Source organism: Pygoscelis adeliae, unplaced genomic scaffold (genome assembly GCF_000699105.1).
Source record: "Pygoscelis adeliae isolate BGI_AS28 unplaced genomic scaffold, ASM69910v1 Scaffold248, whole genome shotgun sequence".
NCBI classification, from domain to species: domain Eukaryota; kingdom Metazoa; phylum Chordata; class Aves; order Sphenisciformes; family Spheniscidae; genus Pygoscelis; species Pygoscelis adeliae.
The window spans coordinates 788,699-810,427 of record NW_008825302.1 but is presented as its reverse complement, the minus strand read 5'-3'; the positions used below and the strand labels follow the sequence as shown (position 1 = coordinate 810,427).

The following is a 21,729-nucleotide window of genomic DNA, read 5'->3' as shown; positions in this document are numbered from 1 at the left end:
CCCCCCGGGCCCTTCCCCCGCCGCTCCGCCCGGCTGCATCCGTGCCTTGCTGGGGCTGCGGCCCGTTCCCCCTCAGCCCCCGCGCCAGTTAAAGCTGGGCGAATGAGCTGTAGCTAAGCGGAGCCGTGGGGTGCCGTGGGGTGCCGTGGCAGCTGATGGTGCGAGGGCGTCGGCGTCTTCGCCGGCGTGCTTTGTAGGAGCGCGGCAGCTTGGAGAAGGTCTCTCCTTTCACGTGAGCAGCAGCAACTGGAAGTTGGGGGTCACGTCGCTTCCGTTGTTCATTTTTTTTATTCAGTCTTGCCTTTGAACAGGTCAAAGCTGGAACGTTGCTTTTGGATGTGGATCGGTTTCAGGGCGGAGCAGGTTCAGGCTATTTGTCAAGACTCTCAAGGGTCTATGGGAAGCAGGAGCTCAAAGGAAGGAAAATCACGCGTGGGGGCATCTTTCAGAGGTCAGTGTGGAGGGGAGATGAGTTAAAGCTTGACGATTACTGAGGCGTTCGGTATGACAGGTGCTCCCCAGCTGCCTTTGCAGCGTCCTCCTGGGACTGAAAACCTGCTTCTGAGGCTCCATGCACTGAGTCACAGGCCTCTGGGATCTGGAGCTGCCTGGATCCACCGAGCTGGGAATCACCGGGGATCTGGTACTTAAGCAAACTCACGAGTCTGGTGGAGGCTGGGTGGGTGGAGTGATGTCATTTTACTTTTCAGGAATTTTACCGGAATGGCTTAATTTCTTTAAAAAATAGCTTATCAAACTACCGGGTGCGTATGTTAAAGGTAGTGTGTTGGAACTTAGCAGGAGTTGTGCAAACTTTGCATTTATTTTGCTGGACACTTCATTGCCAGCTGCGAAGCAGAGCTACCTCTAGCACCGCACATTCCAGTAAACATCTCTTATCCATGCTATAAAATTAAACGAAGCTAAATTACTGTGTTTCATCGAACTGTGTAGGGGAATGTGTGCAGTGATACCTATTTTGAGTGCTTGGCTAAATCTTTTTTTCCTTGACTTCACAGTTTACCTCCGGGATTGACGGGTATTGATGCTCATGTTAGGAGAAGACAGCATCTCGGCCTGCTGCTGCTGGGTGCTCTGGAGGTCTGTGTTGACTGCGGAGCTGGTGAAGCTTGCAAGCGGGAGTCGTGGTGAAGGCGGGCAGAGGCAAAGGCGGTTGCAGAGTTAGCGCTTTAGTACGTTATGCTGCTGAATGAGGCAGCTGAGACGTCCAGAAATACCCAACAGCGCATCGTTTCTCTTAGGGTCACGTGGAGGCCGGGTATCGACGCCTCCATCATCCTCGGTCGCTTGGCTTATAAGGGTGTATCTTGCTGTAGGCAGTAAAAGTGACTGGCAGCGGGGTCGGAGCCAGCTGGGGTTGTGAACCAGCTGGCTCCAATGTGGAGCCTCCCTAACGGAGGGCTGTTCTCGTTATCGTGGCGACGCGGGGGTGCACTGGTGGTCCTTGGTGCTGCGGTGAGGTGGGTGCTCTGGCTGATCTGTGGAAGGGGATGCCGCTTTTCTGGTCTATCAGGAAGCTCTGGGAAAACGGTGGTGAAGAAGATGGAAGCTCTCCTAGAAAACTCGGGCTACCAAACTTCAGGAGCTGAAGCAGCTCAGCATTTTGCTTGTGGCCACTCCTTTTTACACTCAGATAAAACCCCGTCTGTGCAGAGACCTTGTTCTTTACACTTAAGATGAGCCTTCTTTGAGCATGTTGGGCTTGTGGGAAGATAGCGATCTGCCTGCCTGAAGCTCAGTTATTAATAATAAAGTATTTAAGATGGCAATTTGCATTTCAGCAGCACCTTTAATCCATGGCTCTCCAAATGCTTTACAGACATTGATTAACATAGCCTCACAACAACCCTGTGAGGTAGGTGGATATGATCATCCCCACCGCTGTGGGGACAATGAGGGCACCAAGGATGAGGGGCTTGGAGCAGTCGTGCTGGGATTTGACCTAGCACTTGGCCATTTAAGTCCCATTAGGTCTTCAGCTTCAGATCACGCTTTTCTAGCGCACGGGTTTGACTCAGTGTGGGGCTGTACTGATAAACGAGCCTGTGACTGGCTGGCACAGACTATAAAGGCCATTAATCTAAGACAGCAGTTTATTAGCCAAGTAGATGGTTCCTTGGGGCTTCTTGCTGCTGGAATAATCTGAGGGTTTGAAGGCATATAAAAAATAGATATCAACCATTGAGCATGGCAGGCTGTAACTGGAGAAAGCCCTTAGACCCCAGGTGGGGAAGCTATGTGGGATGCTACTGTAAATGTATTGATCAGGAAGGGCATAATAATTTATATATAAAGTCTACCTTTGCTCTTTCCCCAAAGGGAAAGAAAAAAAAAAAAAGGAACCTAGAAAGTCACTGCTGATTGTCACGTGTCAGCTTCAAGCTCTGGGCCCTTGGCTTCATAGCACCTGCAAAAAGAACAAAACACGGCGCATCAGCAGCCTGTCTGGGCTGGCAAAAAAAGCTAAGCAATGTGTTCCCTCAAACCCAGTCCCAGTGCTAGTTTAGCTTTAAAACAACTTAAAATGATGTGAATTACTCGTGTGGGATGGATCTGAGAGTACTGATGGGAATGTGCTCCAATATCACCTGCGGAGCAGGAGTGCGGTAAGCTTGGACTAGAGGGTGACACCTTCACGAAAGCTGGCTTATTTACCTCTTCATTTAATGACAAACCTCTCTAGCTCTGATGGCTGGCCCTAGCTGATGGCACCTATATACGTGAGGTATACGTGATGCCTTGAGTTCAGGCAGCTGGGATAAACCTGAGATGGCATCCAAACTGTTCACCAGGCTCACTGGAACCAGTCTGGACCTTTAGGAGTTTGATGGCAGCTGGTTTTTTTAATTATCTTTCTGAAGGAATTAGAGAGCAAAGAAATAACTCAAAGGCATGCTCTTATCCAGCAAGATAAATAATCCCCAGCTAACTCTCTAAAAAGCGAGGCTTAAAAGGGAAACCTTTTCTGAGGGTGGGTAACTCATGCTGTTGTTCATGTTGATGTTCTTCATGGAGATCAGAGTGATGCTGTTATCCTTCTGGCTTGTGCCTGCCGAGCAGCTGTCAAGAAGAGAAGGCAGTATTAACTACTCTGGAAAATGGGAGAAGGGAGTTTCTTCGCCCACAACTGGAGGCAAACTGGCAAGGCTGTGGCTGGCTGGCACACGGGACCAGGGCTGACTTACGCTGCCCTTTGAGCTGCTGTCCTGATTCAGGCACATCCTTAGTGCCAAAGTCCCCATCCCTGCCTGAACATAGGTTCAGAGATCTCTGGGGAAACAAGGAGCGCATTCAAATTCGGATGCGGTGCTGGTTTGCCCGACAGAAAGCATCGCTGTCACCTGTGTCACTACCTGTAGGCAGAATCGAGGAGCGGTTTGGATCTGGCTCTCAGTGACTGAATTGCCTTCTAGCCCTGCAGCCATTACCAGAACTGGAACAAAAGGAAACATTACTGTGTCCCTCTGTCCTATGCCCTTAAGTTTATTTGTCATACAAAGGGAGCCCCGGATATTTTTACATCCGATGCTGCTGCTCATGTATTGCCAGCATCTCTCTTAAGAGTGAGAGTTACAAGTGTTAGGAAGGTGGAATTCCCCTTTCTCCCTGCCCTGAGGGCTGGGATGTGCATTTAGTGCCAGTGGAGACTGGATGACTTTGGGGACTAGGGTGCCTTGGGGGCAGAGTCCTCTGCTCTGATACATGTCCTGCCTCAGTGGCTGCAGATCACCTAGATCATGATCGTTAAGGGTATTTGTGAACCATTGATGTTGATGCAAATTTGGCACCTAAATACTTCGGGACTTTGCTCCCTGTGTCCCTTGCCTCTTTCCAAAGTGGGGTTTGTTACTTTGATCAGAAACTATCAGACGATAAAGTAGGAGCAACATGTTTTGGTCCCTTCCAGCTCTTGTTTCCTGCTGCTTTCCCACGGGCAGCCTCTCTTCTTGGGTAGCAGTGATCGACCATGGGGTTCAGACGGACCATCCTCCGTTTGGTGCTTCTCGTCCAAAGGTGCCTGTATTGGTGCCCCCTTATCCTGCTCTTGCTAGATAACAGTAATAGGCATCTTGGAAGATATTTTTGAGGACCTGATCTCATCTCATCTCACTGAGGGTGCTTTGAGATCCAGAAACCCAGGTTTAGACCTCAAGTCTGTATCTAGGCAAAGAAAGACAAGCGAACTGCTTTTGGAAGGTGATGAGTCTTCACAGGTATCAGTGCAGCTTTGAAATGAGGCCCCTAAATATTGAACTTCTACCTTTGGCTCCATCAGGCAGAGGATGAGGTGCTATCAATGCTCACTTTGTTTTTTTGCCTGTCTCAAAGATGTCTTGAAATGCTTCCTTCCGCCTGAAGTAACCAAAGCAGCCTCTTTTCCTTACTAAAATTAGTTCTGGAATAAAATAGGCACTTTCAATAGGATGTGAATAGTGTGAGCACCCTTACCTGTCTGATACCATGGAGGTCCCTGGTTTCTGTTTGTCTGGAGGGAGAAAAGCAGTTGGTGACGTACAGGTGAGAAAACATCACAGCCAAGCAATAAAATAAGTCATCTATATTCAGAATTACGTCGTACAGGGTTATAAATGAAATCCAAATGAGATTAGAGACGCCATGGGGTATACTTGAGAGTTGATTAGAGAGAACTCTTCAACTAACGTGAGATACAGGCAGGACGGAATGCTTTGCTGCCTGTTTAGCCACTAGCATCCTTCGGTCTTTTGGCAGTTACCCGTCTTGCTGTAGAGCAGCCTTGCCCTGTAGTGGGCACTGCTTAGTGGGAAATGGGATTCCTAGGGAAGAGGGGTGTCAAACTCCATGACTTTTGCTGGAAGAGCTGCCCACCTCTGGAAATCTGCACGTTTAACTGCAGCAAACTTGAGACTGTTTCCTTGTGCAGACGGGTCTGGGCTGGGGCTCTAAAGAGGTGGTACCATTACATTCCTAACTGCTGAATCGGTGTTCCAGTTTGGCTTCAAAACCTCCCCACCGTGTAAGCTTTTTAAAAGCATCGTTTAGGAATTGCCAGATCCCTGCAGAAACTGATGACTTTTTGCTTAGGGAAAGGCAGATCGCCCCAGGCAAATACCTTCTGAGTCCTTTGAGCGGTTACACTTGAACCTCAGGCTGACCACGCTGACCAGAATGATCACAACCACTATCAGGATAACTATGAAGCTGATGACACCTGGGGATGGAGGAAAGAACTGTCTGTGACTGATACAACAACGTGCCTGTCCTCGGCTTCTGGGGTAGCAGAGAGACTTTGACTGTCATCAAAACTTGGGCAGGAAATAAATATTTTCATTAAAATGAGCGTGGTACGTAATAGGCAGAGAAGTAAGTAGTCACTAGAGCGAATGGCTTTATCCTCTTGTGTTTTAGGCTCAAAGGGCTTCTGATGAATACTTAATTGGTAAGGCAGTGCCAGGAGGGCAGAAGTCAGCTGATTACACTGGGGATTGATCGAAGTCAGTATGTCCCTACTACAGTTGGTAAATCTTATCCTAAAGGTGCATAAAGTCAGATAAATACGTACTGTAATGGGGAGAGACAAGCTAAAGACTGTGAATGATGTTATCTGCCTCATAAACCAGTGGCCAACTGCAGATTTGATTCATACATCTGGCCTCGATAAATCAAACTATTCTTTGCATGGGAGTCTTGTCCTGTTAAGACTGCTTCAGGACTTCTCGTGGCTTCCCTTGGATGATATAAGCAAATGATACTTATGGAGTCAACACTTGACTTCTAAAAATGCTTCTGAAATAATTCTTTTTTCCTATAGTGTGATAGAAATGAGCAAACTGGTTTTTTGGGGTTTTTTTTTTGCTCATCTTCATGGAGGAGGGGGACAGTTATAGCCCAAGGCAGAGCAGGTCTCTTAAATCTACCCCGTGCCCATCTTCAAATCTATTGCCAGGTTAAGGTATGGCATCTCTTCCTCCATCCTTCCACAGTCTGAAGGATGCAGAGGACTTGGCTGCTTCCTGCCCATCCGGGTGCAACCGTACCGGGGAAGGCAGTAAGGCAGGGCGGGAATGCAGTCCCAACAGGTTTGCAGGGAAAAAAAACCTGTCTAAGCTTCCAGGCGGGTAGTGTGTTTGTTCTAGACCCTGTCAGGGAAACCAAGGCATAGCATGGGATCATTTGTGCCCAGGTCTTGTCTTAACATGGAGCTGGGGCAAACACTGGCGCTGGGAGCAAGATCCCAAGCTCGGGTGTAGCCATGAAGGACTTCCAAATTGTCTGTCCCTTGTATACTGGGCATGGCTGGGAGTATTTATTAGGTGCTTTATTGCCTGCTGGTGACAAGTCTTTTTCTCAAGGGTTTTCCCTTGCACTCTGAAAACTCCAGGATTAGGCACGCTGAAGAAGAAAACTGTGGAGCCATCTCCAGGGAAGCATCTTTGAAGCTGGGTGTCCAAAACAGCGTGGCCTGGAGAAACAGACCCCCCATCCTCTCCCCAGGTTGCACAAGGCCTTACCAAAAGCTGCCACCGTCAGTGGTGATTTATCATCTGTCGGAGTGGGCACAGGCAAGTAGTCAGAGGACTTCGGTGTTGGGGTGACTGGCTTTGAGGTGCCTACAAGAGGGGAAAAAGGTAGCTTTATATAAAAGTCTTTCTTCCAAGGTTGGGAAGAGGATTCCTAGCAATGCTAGAGGACCTAACTCACACTTGCGCTTTATTGAAGAGAATAACGTTGGATCCTCATCAATGTTAACAGCAAAGTGACCAAGACCTATGTGGGAATCGGATTGCCTTGGTGTGGCCCCTTTTATCGACCATCTGAGAACGCCCGCAGGGTTTTCTGCCAGGGCCCTAGTGATGAAGCTGAGCGTGGCAGGTGAAGGACTGATCTAGCAGTGTGTTTGAGGGGGAGGCTTGTCCTGTCTCCCTCTTTTTACAACCTTTTGCCATAGTGGCACCTTTCCTGCTGTGACTCACAACCACTGTTCCCAGGCTCAACAAGTTGCCCCAAAGTGCTGCTTCTGTGGAGCTTTACAGGTTTTTCAAGGGCTAGATAGGATGGCCAGCATCCCTCAGGTACTCGGTGGACGTTCACCATGCTGCCTTGAGGATAGCAATATGATGGCCTTGCTGTTGGCTGTGAAAAGGGCTATAAAATATCTAGCGGCAATCATCTCTCTGCAAGAGAAAGGAGAAAGCACCTTGAGTTGCTGATGTTGTGGTACTCTCACTTCTCTTGGGCTCTTGACCTGAATAGAGGAAACGCAGAATGTGAGTCTTGTCCTTGCGTGTCATCTAATAACCGAAAGAATTAATGGGCACGCTGGAGAGGAGAACAGATTCACAGTAATGCTGGTGATATCTGGGAAAACATGGAATTCATACTCGGGCTAAAACCTTCCCACCAAACATACTTGGTACTATTTTCCATGCCCAAATAGAAACTCAGGGAACCAAAATTCAAATGCCCTTGTATAAACTGTTCAGGTTCTGCAGTCCCAGATGCAGTTTTTGGGCAGATACAGCGATTGAATACTGGAAGAGTGAACTGGAAAGGTTACAGATTTGCTATTGCTCATAAATGTTGAGACTTTAAAAAAAAAAATCTGCTTAGGGGAAGAAATTCTGCAGATTATGGGTGTGGATTGACCATTCGGCTTGTCCTTGTCCTTGGAATTAGTGGATATGCTGTCCTGGGTTATCTAGAAGTAATTAAGCTGGTTTGAGTTGGGCTAACTTGTACACCATATGTAGTCTAGCTGTGGCAGCGTAGAGGTTTGTTCGAGCAAGGCCTTCAGTTCTCAGTGAGATAAACTGGCTTACATGAAGCTGTTCGGTTTGTGACATCTGCTTCCAAAGCCAGTGCAAGCAAGTTTAAAGGTAGCCTGGGTGTTTCACTTGTACAGAGAAAAAAATCCTTTGCTGCCTCCTGGATGTGTGTTGAACGGCCAGATTATTTGCATTGACCTTAATGAACAGGCCCTGTCAGGACACTAAAAATGATACTTTAGAGCTGCAGAAGATCATCTGTAGGTCAAGGAGGGTCTTCTTTCCTCCTTTCCCATCCCCACCTTCCCAATAGCAGCGTTGGCCAAAAGTATGTGCTGCCTGGAGGAGTGTGAAACGGCTCCTGGCACTCTGCAGTGGAGCGCAGGGCGTGCAGCTGGAACTGGGGTTCCTGTCTTGCAGAAAACATCACTGTTTCGGAATGTAATTTTGCCAAAAGTCAGAAGAAAAAGGGGAAAGGGTATGAAAAGGGGGAAAAGGTATGAAATAACAAATCTAACTGGTTCAGAAGCCACGTGGAGCAGAACAGTCCTGAGAAGCAGGGACTACTGCTGTACAATTTTTTTCACCAGTCATCAAACCCTTTGTTTCATTCTGAAATTGTTCTTCTAGCCACAGGCGGTGGGCAGAAGCTGTGGTTTGTTGGGCCTGGCATGGATACCCCGTCCCTGGGAAATGTTGGATCTCACACACAGGAGACCTCGCTTTTGGAAGCATCAGCAACATTTCTATAGTCAAAGATGTATGGAGCTTTTCAGATATAAAGCAGGGTTATAATTAATAGCAAGCTGCTCTGATGCAAAGGGCTCTTGGCTTAGCTGGGCACAGGCATGCTGGTTGGACATCTGTGCAGGCAGAGCTGACACGGGTTTTTAACCTTGCTTGCGTTAGAGAAGATCTGAGAGGTACCTGGAGAGGCAGAGCAGTTTCCGTCTTGACCATTGCAGATTTTTGAGACTGAGTCTTTAATGGGGAATCAGCTCAGTTGTTAGATTTCAGGCTTCCCACTCGCTTGGATTCTGCCCTTATTCTGAGAAAACTCTTACTGAATTCTCTAATTTTTGCTTACAGGCTGGGTTAAGCAAACTGTCAAAAGCAAAATGATTTTTTTTTTTTTTTTAGAGGATGTTAAAAGGGCTCCCTTTTCCTAAACATAGATCGGTCTTTCAACTGTTCAAGTTCATCCCAGGCAGAGGATGTTAGGTGCATTTGGTCTTGTGTTTTATCACTGCTTGTAAGGATACCAGACATGATTTTGGGTGTTACTGATGGCTCAGCCCCAAGATAAAGACTAGTGCTTAGATAACCTGCACCATGTGAACCAAGTAAGCCAATTGCCATGAAATTATCTAAACTTGTTGTTACTCTATAAAAGGACAAAGTACCTTGTGATGGTGAAGCTGCTGTGCTTCTGCTTCCACTAGACTTTTCATCTGGATAAAGAAAACATGGGAAAGGAGAATTAACTCTTGAAGCTGCTATTAATTGTGCTATGGAGAGCTGTTGGGTTTCCGTGGCGTAAAAAACTTTGTTTGCATGAGACTTCCCCTCCAAACAAACGTCAAGATGGCCAGCTAGCAAGCTGTGCCGTCAATTTAGAGAGTGTACGTGAGAAGTGAGCTTGGGAGAGGTCTGCTGAGGAGGCTGGGGTGCCTGTAGCTCCTCCACAAAACATTACCTGGGAAAGTGTGATCTGGCTTTTCGGATATGGGCTTGCTGTGCAGCTGCCACATCTACGTCACGGTTGTGTCCAGCCCTGTGCTTTTGGGGAGCTGGAATGAGCTGCTCTTTTAGCAAAGACTCAGAGAGATTCAAAAGTTGCTGCTACTGAATAAGTAGCATGGCGTGGACTAGCCCAGTCTTTCTGATGCCCCCAGTTTTGCTTGCATAAGGAGGGATGCATAAACAGGTCCTGCCTGAGCAAAAATGTGAGTTTTCCACACTTACCTCGCGCAGTCAACGCTAGCAGTGTTGTGGCGACGGAAGAGGATTTGGCTGTAGTAGTTTGACCCACAGAGGTGAGATTGAAGTCGGTCGGTGTTGTTGATTTTACTGAAGGCTCTGTAGAGGAAGCATAGCGTTACTTCAAAGAGCTCTGCTCATCACGAGCTCTGCTCAGAAGCAGCTTGGAGGAGGGCATGGCTATTGCAAATAGTCCTCAAACTCCTTGGGAGTTATGGATAAGCCGCTAGGGAAAGCACGGGCATGAGTAGACAAGGAAATAGCCTTCATCCTCCTCAGAGTCAGGGAGCTCTTGTACTTTGGCATTAGCTTTTGCTTTTTTTTAGTGTACAGAGGTGCTGAGCTGGCAGAGCTCAGGAGACACATGGAGAAAGTCTGGCTTTTGCCACCATTTTTTTCCCCGCTTTGAAAATGAAGGTATTTTTATCACTGGAGACTTTAACTGGCTAGAGCTGCCTGGCACCCACGTGTGTGTTTGCTTGTTATCTGAAATGCTAACTTTTATGTTTCATTTCACTGAGAGTCTCTAAGCACAAATAATTCAGTTCTTGCAGTGGTCTGGAGGCTCTATCATCTTCCTCAACCTGCTACTCAAAGCTGCATAGCAAGAACATGATCCAGAGCAAGATGTGGGGAAAAAGCTTTCAATAAGCCCTCTGCAAGGAAGAGTGGATCACCAGCTTGGAATTTATAGGCAAGTTCTTTGTCTAGACTTCTCCTGGCTTTCCAATAAAAATGAGAAAAGAGTGAAAATGGCTTTAAGGTTGGTTTTCTTTTTTTTTTTTTCCCCTTTTATCCAAATGCTTTACCAAAATATTTGAATTTAGGAATAGGTTTCCTTTTTCTGCAAGGCACGGAAGCAGAATCAGATCTTTTTTAGATCTTTTTCCTTTATATTTTTGGGGTCCCTTTGGAGGGGTAGCTATGCTTAGAAAGATTCCCCCCCCCTCCCAACACAGCAGGAAGAGATCTGTCTCCAAAGATCCAAGTGGGCTAACAGATGTGGATCTGGAGTTGGATAGATCCCTTCTTGTGCATTTGGTTTTGTGTATTTTCGGACTGAAACATATAACTTCCTGCTAACAGCTCCCTACGCCCACTTCCAGGGCTTCTGTGTGACCACGTATGTGCGGTAGTGTCCTGGTTTCAGCAGAAGAGGAGAACAGGAAAAAGAGAATAAAGTAAGGGAACTCCTCAGAGGTTCGTATTACTTGTAAATATTTTTCTGTCCTTACGAGTGATTGCTGTTTCCATGAAGGTAGGTAACAAAGCAAAACCCCCAACATGAATAACTGAATTAGAGCTAAGGCAGCGTTCAGTCCTCGTGCTGACACAAACATTGTACGGTTTAGGACAAGCCTCGTCATGCTTCCCCTTTTCCTCTTGGAGAAATGGGAAACATACTGACCTGGTGTATGGGAGGTGCTGAGGGTGTGCAAAGCACTGGAAGTTTTTAGTTTAAAAAAAATGCAGTCAGGCTCATCAAGAGAGCCGTATTGAACAGTAAATGTAACGCCCGGAAGCTCTTACAACAACGACTTCATTGCTGTTACTTCTGTCACGACACCAGGAGCCAAGGGCGGAGCTGGCGTGCGAGGCAGCGTGCCTGCACGGACTGCACTCACCCGGCGGTCCTTGCAGGGAAGAGCTGCTAAGCAAAGCAGGCGATGCCAGGCAGGAGGATGCAGCAACACGGACACTTGCCCAGCCTGGCTCCTTGCCTGGGCTCTGGGCAGTCGCATCCTTTGTGCACACAAGATACAAAGGCCAGGGTTTTCCCTGGGTTGTGACCTGCTGACCCGGCTTCTCCCTATTCAATTTAGTGATTTTTTTCCCCTGTTCTTGCTCGCTCCTGTGCCTTGATCCCTCTGGGGTGAGCTGGCTGGATCAGAAGCCTTCACGCCACAAAATTTCCTTCTTCCCCACCACTGTTCTTGTCTAACCTGCCGCTGCACGGCCCCATTTATTGCCAGATGGCCCAGCTGGACTGAAGGTCAGACCAGTTGCAAGCCAGGATGCCCCTGAGCTGCACTCTTAGGTCTCCAGATGAGCGTTACCTGAGGTATGGTTCTTTACTTCGGGGCTGTGTGTTGTTGATTGGGATTGACCTGTAACACAAGCAGAGAGACACGGTGGTGATGTCTCCTACAGGTGCTCCTTGTTGGCGGGATCCCCATAGGGAGGGCCGAAGGATGGGCCGGAAAGGGGCCATTATAGCCAATAAGAGCTGAAAGGGTGACGGGGCAAGAGATGCTAAGGAGGGAGTTTGTCACTGGTGTGGCTGTCGGGACCTGTGGGCAAAGGGTCCTTGGCTCTGAGGATTCATGGAGGAGAGCACGCTGATTGCTAGGAAACAGCCGGGGGGAACTGAGAGCAAAGATGAGGCTGGATCCCTCTGCTTTCATTGGGCTTCCTGAAACACAGCATTGCTATCTTCCAGACAAAGTTGGGGGCAGAGACCAGAAAAAGGGGAGCCAGGCAAGGTCATCCTCCGGGGCACAGTGCCCTCCATGGCCCCTGGAGATCTGGGGGTGAATGATGATAGATGGGGCAGGCGGAGGTGGGCAACACAGGGTCCTGGGAGAAGGATGGGAAGCGGATGGCAGTTCTGAATCTCGTTCCCGTTTGTGGACTCTCCATTTGCATCCCCACATGGGCAGTTGCATCCACATACAAATAGATGTTTAAAGCAGATCACAACCCAGGAGGTACCTGTTACAGCATGGACAGAGGAGTCTGTGGAGGTTGTAGTACCTGCAATGAAAGAATAAGAGTATTAGCGGTGCTAATCTGTGACTGCATTGGTGTTCTTGCTGGTTGTGTGGCTTGAGTTTTCCTCATCCTCTGTAGGAATGACTTTGAAATACATGATTTCCCCCAAAACATTAGCAAAGAAGTAGTAGCAAACACTGAGTGCAAAACTATCAGGTTGTGAGTAAATTAGTACTGGAGTTTATTCAGCCAGGATAAATGCCCTCCTCCCCAGTTGGAGCCGAACCCTTCAGGGAGCTGTCTTCCTCTGCTACAGGGAAAATGCAAGGCCATATAAATCAGTGGGGTCGTTCCCTCCCCATGAGCTGTTTGCCTCCAGCTCAGTTTTGGCAGAGAAAGGCTGTTTGACCTGTATTCTGGAGCTGTTTATGGAGTTAAGACACACATTTGAACGCTTTGTTCCCTTGAGACCTTAGTGAGTGGGTGGACGGGGTTTGTAAAGGCTTCCAGGAGCCGATGGGACTGTTTTCCTTCCCGTCTCCTACCTCCTATCCTTCTGTCCCGTGTATTTGCATCCTGGGAAGCTGGCTGAAGCCTCGTGGCCGTGTAAGTCCGGGCTGAGCAAGGGGGCTGCAGCTTGGGGGCTGACTCAGAGCTGCCTTCCCTGGTAGGGGTGGGTAGTCCTGTAGGTCCAGGCAGGGCTTTGCTCTCCCAGGGTTGTAGGTGTTGCACCGAGTCCCTGGTTTCTCAACTGAAAGGTGTTTCAGTTTGGGTTTTTTTTGTTGTTTTTGTTTTGGATTTATGACAAAGCATCCCTGCACCAATCCCCCGTGTTGCCTACTCTCAGGATCCCTGGTGTTTTTCTTTAAGGCCCAGCTCCTGGACTCCTATGATTAGATGAGATGTGAATTAAAAATGCTGCCATTTAAAATGGGAAAAAGAAATGTCCAGTTCCCATACTTGGGGACAAGAACTGGAAAATGTAAATGCACTTTAAACGCTCAAATCAAACCCAAGTGGTTTAACTTTGAAAAGGTGACTTTGAGTCGGTTGTTTTTGAAATGGACGTCCTAATTGGTATTTTTAAATGGTTATTGCTGGTGATCCTGGTGCTGTCTGTAGTTAAGATTAATGGAAGAAACTACATTACAGCTACAGAAACCAGCTGAATCTGATCCCACCGGTGATCCATCTCACCAGAGTCCCACGAGAGCTAAAGGTTCTGGACAAAAAGGGACAGCAGTAAAGGTTGAATCCTTCCAGCTCGCTGTCCCCTTGTAATGCCGCGTAGCTCCATTGCAACAGTGGGCTGTGATGAGGTGCAGTGCCTGTGCAGGATGCTGCGCCTCGTGGGGTGGCAGGACGGGAGGCGCGAGCCAGAGCGGAGCAGTGCTTGTGCACCCATTACAGCCAGAATCTGTCCTCCCTGTACCCGAGATTCATCTCACCTGCTGCTTTACACCTCTCATGAGCCAGCCTGCAGGAGCGCTCATCTCCAGGCTCTCTTTCTCACCAGAGAGAGGACCAGGCACTTCTAAAACCCTATTGCTCTGACCTATTTCAGATCTTTACCTTGCCTTGCCTTGCCTTGCCTTGCCTTACCTTACCCATTTCAGATTTCTACCTTACTGTAGCTGTGGCTAGAGGAGCCACAGCGTGCAACACCCCGTTTCTTACCAGGAGCCGTAGAGGCGATGTAGGTGATGAACTTCGTGGTAGGTACCTACGCTGTAGGTGTCTGAAAGAGGTCAGCTGAATGCCCTGATGGTGGTGTGTATCTGGAATGAGATCTTTAGCGTCCAGTGTATGTGGGTTATCGGGGCTTGGCTCAGAGCTCACCCCTTGGGACTGTCTGGGTGTAGCGAGCTCCTGGTTGATCTCATTTTTCTCACGTAACTGCGTTGGAGCCGTAATTGTTTTTTTTTTTGTCTGAAGCTTTATGACAATGATCCCAGCCAAACAGGAACCAAAACAGTGTGTAAACCACAGTGAACGCATAATAAAACATGGTCTCTTTCCAGATAGGATTTGGCTGTGAAAATCAGACCTGACTTTTCAGATCTTTTCCATGCTTTTCTCTTCTAGCTTACTGGGCAGCAGGCTGACAAAACTATCTTGTTTAGTCCATGAAAGAGGAGACATGATCAGATCTTTAATTACATAGAGAGGAAGGGACTAACTGGTTTTCTAAATACATTGGGAACAGGACCAGAAAACAAGGACTTTTAACTGCAGCAAGGAAAAGGGAGGCTGGGCAATGGGAAACTGCCTTAACATACGGATAGTGGGTTGCTAGGAGTGATTGTGTAGGAGAATTACGGGATACCCTTCGCTGCAGGTTTTGAAGAGCAGGTTAAATGAGCGTCAGTCTCGTAACATAGACAGGATTATGGACAGATGTAGCATCACTTACTGAATCAATTAATACAATGGAACAAAAATCTTTCGGGCACACAGTTGCCCTTCGTAAAGAGATAGCGATGCTTCGCTTGAGGAAGGGGGATGCACCCCTTTGCAGCCCTGTTGCCTGGGGTGCTGTGAGGCACTGCCTGCTCCCCGGGGGCCCAGCTGACTCCATGGAGAACGTGTGTTGACTTGGGCTGTTTCCATTGATCCCAAGAGTTTGCCAAGTTTTCTCTTTGTCACTGGGCTTCCTCTTGCTAAACAGCTTTACAACACAATTTCTGGACGCTGGTTTGTGAATGCCTTAAGGTACTCTGTATACATTCAGCACAAAAGAATAATGTGCTGAGATCATTATGGGGGCCAACATCCTCTAGCGGCTGCCAGACTCAAACAGCTCCTTTCTCCAAAATTGCCTTGCAGAAGCCATTGTCTTGTTCCTCCGTGGGGAGAAGTAGCTGCTTGTAACACATTTTCTTTTTTAAATCATCACAGGTGCTTTTTAGTGTAGATGGCATGTGAAAGCATCAAGAATCACTGAAGAAAGAGCTATTGTCTACACATAGTCTTTGTCAAAGGAAAAGGGGAATAAAGGTGCTGAGCTGGCAGTTTATTCAACCATTTTTGGTGCAGCTGAGGAGAAATCTGAGAGCTTGAACGGAGCCTCTAGGGATGGGAGGAAGCTGAGAGCAAGGGAGATGACACTGCTGCCCTGTACTGCCATCCCTGATGGGACCATCCCGTGGGCTGGCTCCAGCGTCCCCGGCACTAGGGCAAGAGGATCGTACTCAACGCTTTCTTCCACCGCAGCTCAGCCCCTCACTGAAGGTCACACCAGAGCACTGGCTCATAAGGCATTCTCCATTTGCAAAACTAAGCCTTGGGGTTATTGTAAATGAGATGAATAAGCAGTTTCTTTTCCAGTGCTCAGTCCCTGGAGTTCACCTGGCCAAGTAGATGCTCGCCCCGGTCAGCCGCGTTTGAGCTTTGCTGTGGAGAAGTGACCGGTCTTGCTGTGAAGGAGCCGAGGGATGGAGATCCATTCCTGGCACTTTGCTCCGGAATAAATGGCCCTGGCTCTGTAAACACAACCGCACATTATTTCAAAGTGGAGCATGTCTGGCTCTGACTTCTGGCCACTGCTGCTTGTTATGCCTTCCCTGCCAACTTAAATAATCAAAAGTCCTGTTATATTAGGTGTTTTCTTTTGGTGAAGGTGCTTAGCATCCCGGTTGGATTACAGCGGAGAGGGACGGACGGACGCAAAGCAGGAAGAGACCCAAGTCACGTCGTGGGGCTGGGCAGCAGGATGGCTACGAACAAAAAAGTGCCACGCGTCGCGGCTCCCTGCAGACCTCCCCAGGGGACTCTCGTGCAAATGGTGCTGGAAACCATTTCCTCCCGGTGCCTCTGCCAGCATGGCCTTGCTCCCCTCCATGGAGGGCCCTGGCTGCATAAGCAGCTAACAATAATAATCAGGACGCAGCCAGCGCAGCTGTAATTGCAATAAACATCAAAGCCATTCAAATGACTCGCCATTGAGCGTAAGCACTGCCAAGATACTTGTTGCGTGTTTGGGTGCAAGTGATTTATGGCTGGATTGTGCAGTTCTAGGTGGAGACGGGGAGCTTGCTGAGGGATTTACAATGGGAAATACTGCTTTCTGCTCGTGGTGTAATGGGGAACTCCTGATTACTCACCAGAGCTATAGGGCTGCAGAGGAGCGCATCGGAGCTGCAGGTGCATTTCAGCTCCGACCCAGCGCTAGCTGCTTGTCAGTTAATTTTTAGAGAGGATGAGCAGGGGAATTTTGGATTTCTGTTCTTTGCAGTAGTTCTTCTGTGAGGTTAGATGCGAGTGTTAGATTGAGAGCAGAGAGGTCTTTCTATGGAGCCTTCTCTCACGGCAGCCGAGGTGTTCCCACAGCCAGCAGCTCACCCTGCTCACTACTCGGCACAAAAAGAGAATGATGTAAAACAAAAAAAGGTGAATTTTAGGTATTTCTGTTTTGGTATTGTTTTTGGCAATCATGGGCATTTAAAGAGTGGTTTCTCCAGCTGCTGACCAAAGAGAGGCACTGACATTTAAAAAAACTCAGACTTTACATCAGAGCCTCCGTATAGCAGCACTGCTGTAGCCGAGACCTGGGCCAGCTGTTGGAAACACTTCAGCAGGGTTTACGTGAGGCTCAAGAAGGGCTCGTGCTGTCCGGTCTGTATTCACCGAGGGATGGAGTCACAGGGGAGGATCTCTGGCACTGAAATGAAGGCACTGGGACTGGGTCTGTCCACTCAGAACTGGTGATGGAGAGGGACTGTCTATCCCCAATGACATGTAACCCTGGACTTGCTGGACTCTTCTCCTTCCCTGGCAGTTCTGGGGGGAGATGTGGTGACGTCCTACCTGTCCCCAGGTAGCGCATTGCGTGGCAGGGAGCTGCAGAGCCCGTGTGGCATTGTGCAGCCTTGCTGTACCGGCCCCGGTGTCACCCTCTGTTTGCAGGTTGCAAAAACAAATGCTTTCAGAAAAGAGACCTAGCCACCTAAAATTAGACTTTTCAATTCATGTATTGGCATTTCCGTCAAACGAGCCATGGCAAAAATATACCGCCCGCTTAACGCAAGCGCAGCTGTTTCCTGGGTGAAGCACAGCAGCTGCTGAAGCAGCGGAGAGCAACAACACCCAATTCTTAGGACTTTCACATGGGAAAAAATCCTGTATTAGGAAACCTGGAAAGCAGAGAGCTCTGCAAAAGCCTAGGTCCCATTTTATTACGCGCCTAAAAAAGGTGCCTCTGCCTTGAGGATCACACAGCGGGACGGGTAAGGTGGAAATTGTGGAGGAGGGAGAGGAAAAGTGTCGTTGGGCAGGCTGGAAAACTGACAGCCTAAATCAGGTCCCAGATCCACAGAGGTATTTAAGTGTCTAATTCCCAAATGCCATGGGGGCTTTGGCAGCTCACTGCCAAGTGGTTCTGGATTGTAATGACTTGGCCAAAGCGTCGTGGAAAGTTCAGAGAGCCAGGAATTAAACCCAGATCTCATCAGCAATTAAAATTAATCTTAGCCTTCCTCTGCTCCTCCTCAAGGGCTGCACCCAGCTCTGGGCATCCTCTCTGAGCATCACGCTCTGTGCTCCTCTCTGGTGAGCTGTTCTGGAAGCAGATCTTAGTGGAAGTCAATTAAAACCCACTTGAATGTAGAAAACAAGCCAGGAGACAAACAATGTGGGGAAATTGCCTGCACGGAGCGGGCTCTGCCACATCGCCGTGCGTGCTAAGGACTGTTTTTTCCGTGAAAAGTGGTTGCTCCTGGAAGAGGAAAGCAGCATGGCTTTCCCCCTGCCTGCGCCACCGCTGCTCCGTGGCGTTTGGGGAGCAAACACCTGCTCCATCAGGCTGCTGCGCCGTCACCCTCCCAGCTGCTTACTGGTTCCAGTTTCCTCCGGGACCTGCGTGTTTTAGGGCTCTGTGTTCGCTCCTGGTCTCCATAGTGCTGGTGATGTGGGTCCTGCCCTTCTCCTGGCTACGCTGCTCCTATCCAGGCTTGATGGGAGCCAGAGCCCAGCGTGTGCTTTTTGCCTACCTACAGTTTTTTAAAAATAATATTATTCATCAGCAGGTCTCAAAGCACTTTACAGAGGAGAGGGGTAGTGTTAGCTCTGCTTTGTTTTCTGTAGCTGGGGAAACTGAGGCGCGGAGGAAGTGTTTGCTCCCACACCTTGGTGAGGCTCCCAGGCAAGGTCCTGCCGTCGTACAGGCCACCTTGCAGGTGGTCCTCAGCAGTTTGTATGACTTTTGTTCCAAACGTTGTGCGCTCCAGCTGCTGTAGGAGATCAGCTGCTGTATTTGCTTGTACGCACCCACCTCCGGACAGGCGTCCGCAGAGCCCTGTGGCGGCACACGCGTTACCATGTTGGCGGCGCAGCCAGCGTGGTGGATCAGCGGTAGGTGCCTACCAGGCACGTCTTGCTTCCCCCAAGTTCATGAAGGCTCTTTGCTACCGTTTCCAAGTTTATTCACAAAATTATTATTCTTTCCAGCAATTCCAAGACCCCCCAGGTTGGTTTGGGTGTTGCTGGTAGCAGCCAGGCTGCCTGGTGCTCGTGAACCGCCATGCAGGAATGTGATCTGCTGGGATCAGTTCAGCTCCCACCTAGTGACCCAGGAGACAAGGTGCATGAGGGGCTGGTGGCAAAGGGATTTCTCATAATTCCTGTTCTTTCCACTTTCTTTTCTTAAGTCTCCTGGCTCGAACCCCAGGGGAGCGGCTGAAGGACATCCCTGCCTGGATGCAGTCGTTTCAGCGCGTCGGTGCTGGGGAGGCACCGTACAGCTGCTGCCTGCAGTGCTGAGTCTTGCAGAAGCAGCAGCTAAAGGGCAGGGAAAGCATCTTGGCCTGACGAGCTTCATCCGAGTCCAGATTTCACATGAGTGACCCTGGTGATATCACCTAGGTTTTATTCCCAGATTTCAAAGCACTTTATGGAAGAGGTAATTTTATTATTCCTGTTTCATATCTGGGGAAAACAAGGCACGGGAGCGTTACGTGGCTGTGATAAGTGGCAGACACAAAGCCCAGTGGTCCTGTGTTTCCATCCGGCGCATCGTCAGCTGTGACACGTTTCTCCCTCATTTCTAATCCCACTAATTTCAGTGTGATTTCAAGGTTTTTAGCAACTCCAGAGTCGCTTCTACCTGACGTACGAGAGGAGCTTATTGAATCGTACGTCTGGAGCTGCTCATCCAGAGCTGTGCTGCCCTCGGGAGCGTGCAGAGCCTGCGGTTGTGCCTGATGATGGTGGGAAGGGTGGGGGACACCCACCTTGGGTCCCCTCTCTTGTCCAGAACCCGTGGTGGCTGTCCCCAGTGCCAGAAGTGTTTGCCTGGCTTGCTCCGGAGGGTGGACAGGCATGCTCCGCACCTCCACAGCCCCCTCTTCCACATTTCTGCAACAAACAGCTCCGCGTGAGCTCTCTGCCTCCTCTTTATGTAGGGTGGCAAGCCCAAGCCACTAGCTTTGCTTCTGTACTACGATGTCCCTGTCCCATCACTGTGTCCTGGATCAGCAGCCTTGATCTCAGGGCACTGGGTCCCAAACCAGTGGTTTCTCACCAGCCAGCAGGGAGAAGATTCTCCCTAACTTGTGAAATCCAGCTGCTGGTAAGGCAGCGCCATTTAACTGCATCCCTGGTGTTCCACCAGGTTTGTAGGAAGTTTCACGAGCTACCGGCATTAGGGGTAAAGTTTCCTCCAAACTTTTATATCTCCAAACACCCCCGCAGCCAGAGATACTAGAGTGGACTTTGCTCCTTTTTGCTGTGCTGGGATGATTCAGCTGAAAGGTAAAACCAGCCCCCCCCAGCCCATAAGTCTACAAAAAAGACCGCATGGGAGATTCCTCCTCGTTGTGGTGGTTGGGTCACGCTGAGTGGGCTCCTCTGGGCAGCGGAGTGATGGGAGCTTCTAGCCGGGGCTTGGCAGTGGGGCCTTTTGCTGGTGCGACGCAAGGCGCAGATCTCCCTATTCCAGCCTCGGGCTTAAGCCCACGCCTTGGCTTTCCCAGCGGGAGCGTTCCCGGCATTGGGTTACCAGCGCCGTCCCCTCCAAGGACACCTGTTGTTGACTCACCTATTGTAAATGGGACATAATTCCTGGAAACCGTCTCTCGCAACTTTGGTGAGATTTGCAGTCTCATCTGCGGGGTTTCGTGTTACTAGAAGGGAGCAGTTTGTTTGGCAAACAAACATTTCTCCTAAGCACCTCCCGCTTTCTCTGCCTTCTTCGCCAGGTCAGGGTTGCGCTGGCTGCTCCTTTTTGGCCAAGGGATCAGTTTTAGGACGCACCAGATGCCCTGGTTTTAGAGTGCAAGCGCTGTGTCTGGAAGGTCTCCTGGTAGCTCAATCTCTGTCCTCTAGCTGCACCCCATGTTTTCGATCATATCAAACCCACATATCGACATATTTCTATGTTTTCAGTGTACTACGCTTCTCCTGGCATTATCCATCCACTGGCTGTGGCGCAGATAAGGAGAGCAGTGGATGGAGTGACAGTGGGAAAATCCTGCTGGGTTCTCGTCAGCTTTGAGGAGGAATTTTTCAGTGGAAATCTTTTGTCTGGAAAATGCCTGCCCATTGTAATGGAAACCGTTCATAGGAAGAGGTTTGTTTGGACAAATTTTCTGTTGAGTGTTTCTGGGGGAGGAAAAACAGGTTGGAAATGTTCCAAACTTTCCCACTTCAGCAATTTCAAAGTAACAGTATTTGAACCTTCCTTTAGAAATAACTGTGGGAGCTTAGAAGTTTAAATTAAGAAATAATAAATTCATTAGTAAATTGATGAACTTGCACAAAGTGTAACAAAAAAAAAAAAAAAGCGCCTGTGTGGAAAGAGGCAGGCAGTAGTTTCCAGCCAAAGCAAATCCTGTCTCTCCTGCAACGTTACTTCCACCTCCTCAGGTGCCGGGAGACCTCTGAGCTCTTCTGTCTTGTTCAAGAGCCCCTGCTTCCCTTCCCCAGCTGCCTGTGTGTCGGGGAACCAGCGGCACCGCTGACCCCATCTCTGCCCCTTTCGCTAAGCCTGCCGCTTTGCCTTGCACAGAAGCTTTCCCCCCAAGCACTACACCACCTTAGTGACTTTGCTAAAAAACTAAAAATAAAATCAAAGCCATTTCAGAACTCTCGGACCAATGCAAAGAAGCGCGACAGGCGATAACGACAGTGGGGAAGGCCGGTGGTTTTGGTTGAAGCCGGAGAGGTGCCACTGCAGCATCAGCCGATGCGCGTCGGGCGTCAGCAATGCCGTTGCCATCGTCCGTAGGCATCGGCCCCGCTGGGGTCCGGCGCTAGCTGCTAGAGGCACATCTGGCGA

The 21,729-nt window shown here is 49.1% G+C and overlaps 2 protein-coding genes across 4 annotated transcripts in view; both read right to left on the bottom strand.

Annotated features, from left to right (window-relative positions):
- Positions 1–1,071, bottom strand: part of DNAJC18 (DnaJ (Hsp40) homolog, subfamily C, member 18) — a 15,584-nt gene extending 14,513 nt beyond the window's left edge. The window contains exon 1 of the mRNA XM_009330032.1: positions 1,025–1,071. Coding sequence (XP_009328307.1) covers positions 1,025–1,071 — 47 coding nt within the window. The remainder of the gene's footprint in view (positions 1–1,024) is intronic.
- Positions 1,072–1,795: 724 nt separating this feature from the next.
- ECSCR (endothelial cell surface expressed chemotaxis and apoptosis regulator) overlaps positions 1,796–21,729 on the bottom strand; it is a 21,248-nt gene continuing 1,314 nt past the window's right edge. The window contains exons 2-11 of one of the 3 annotated variants that reach the window (XM_009330005.1): positions 12,459–12,500; positions 11,804–11,854; positions 9,732–9,845; positions 9,170–9,217; positions 7,199–7,246; positions 6,513–6,611; positions 5,114–5,212; positions 4,471–4,507; positions 2,982–3,081; positions 1,796–2,428 (exon numbers count right to left, since the gene is read on the bottom strand). In XM_009330005.1, coding sequence (XP_009328280.1) covers positions 2,420–2,428; positions 2,982–3,081; positions 4,471–4,507; positions 5,114–5,212; positions 6,513–6,611; positions 7,199–7,246; positions 9,170–9,217; positions 9,732–9,845; positions 11,804–11,854; positions 12,459–12,500 — 647 coding nt within the window. In that variant the 3' untranslated portion in view covers positions 1,796–2,419. The remainder of the gene's footprint in view (positions 2,429–2,981; positions 3,082–4,470; positions 4,508–5,113; positions 5,213–6,512; positions 6,612–7,198; positions 7,247–9,169; positions 9,218–9,731; positions 9,846–11,803; positions 11,855–12,458; positions 12,501–21,729) is intronic. The other 2 variants (XM_009330007.1, XM_009330006.1) reach the window with 2 other exon arrangements.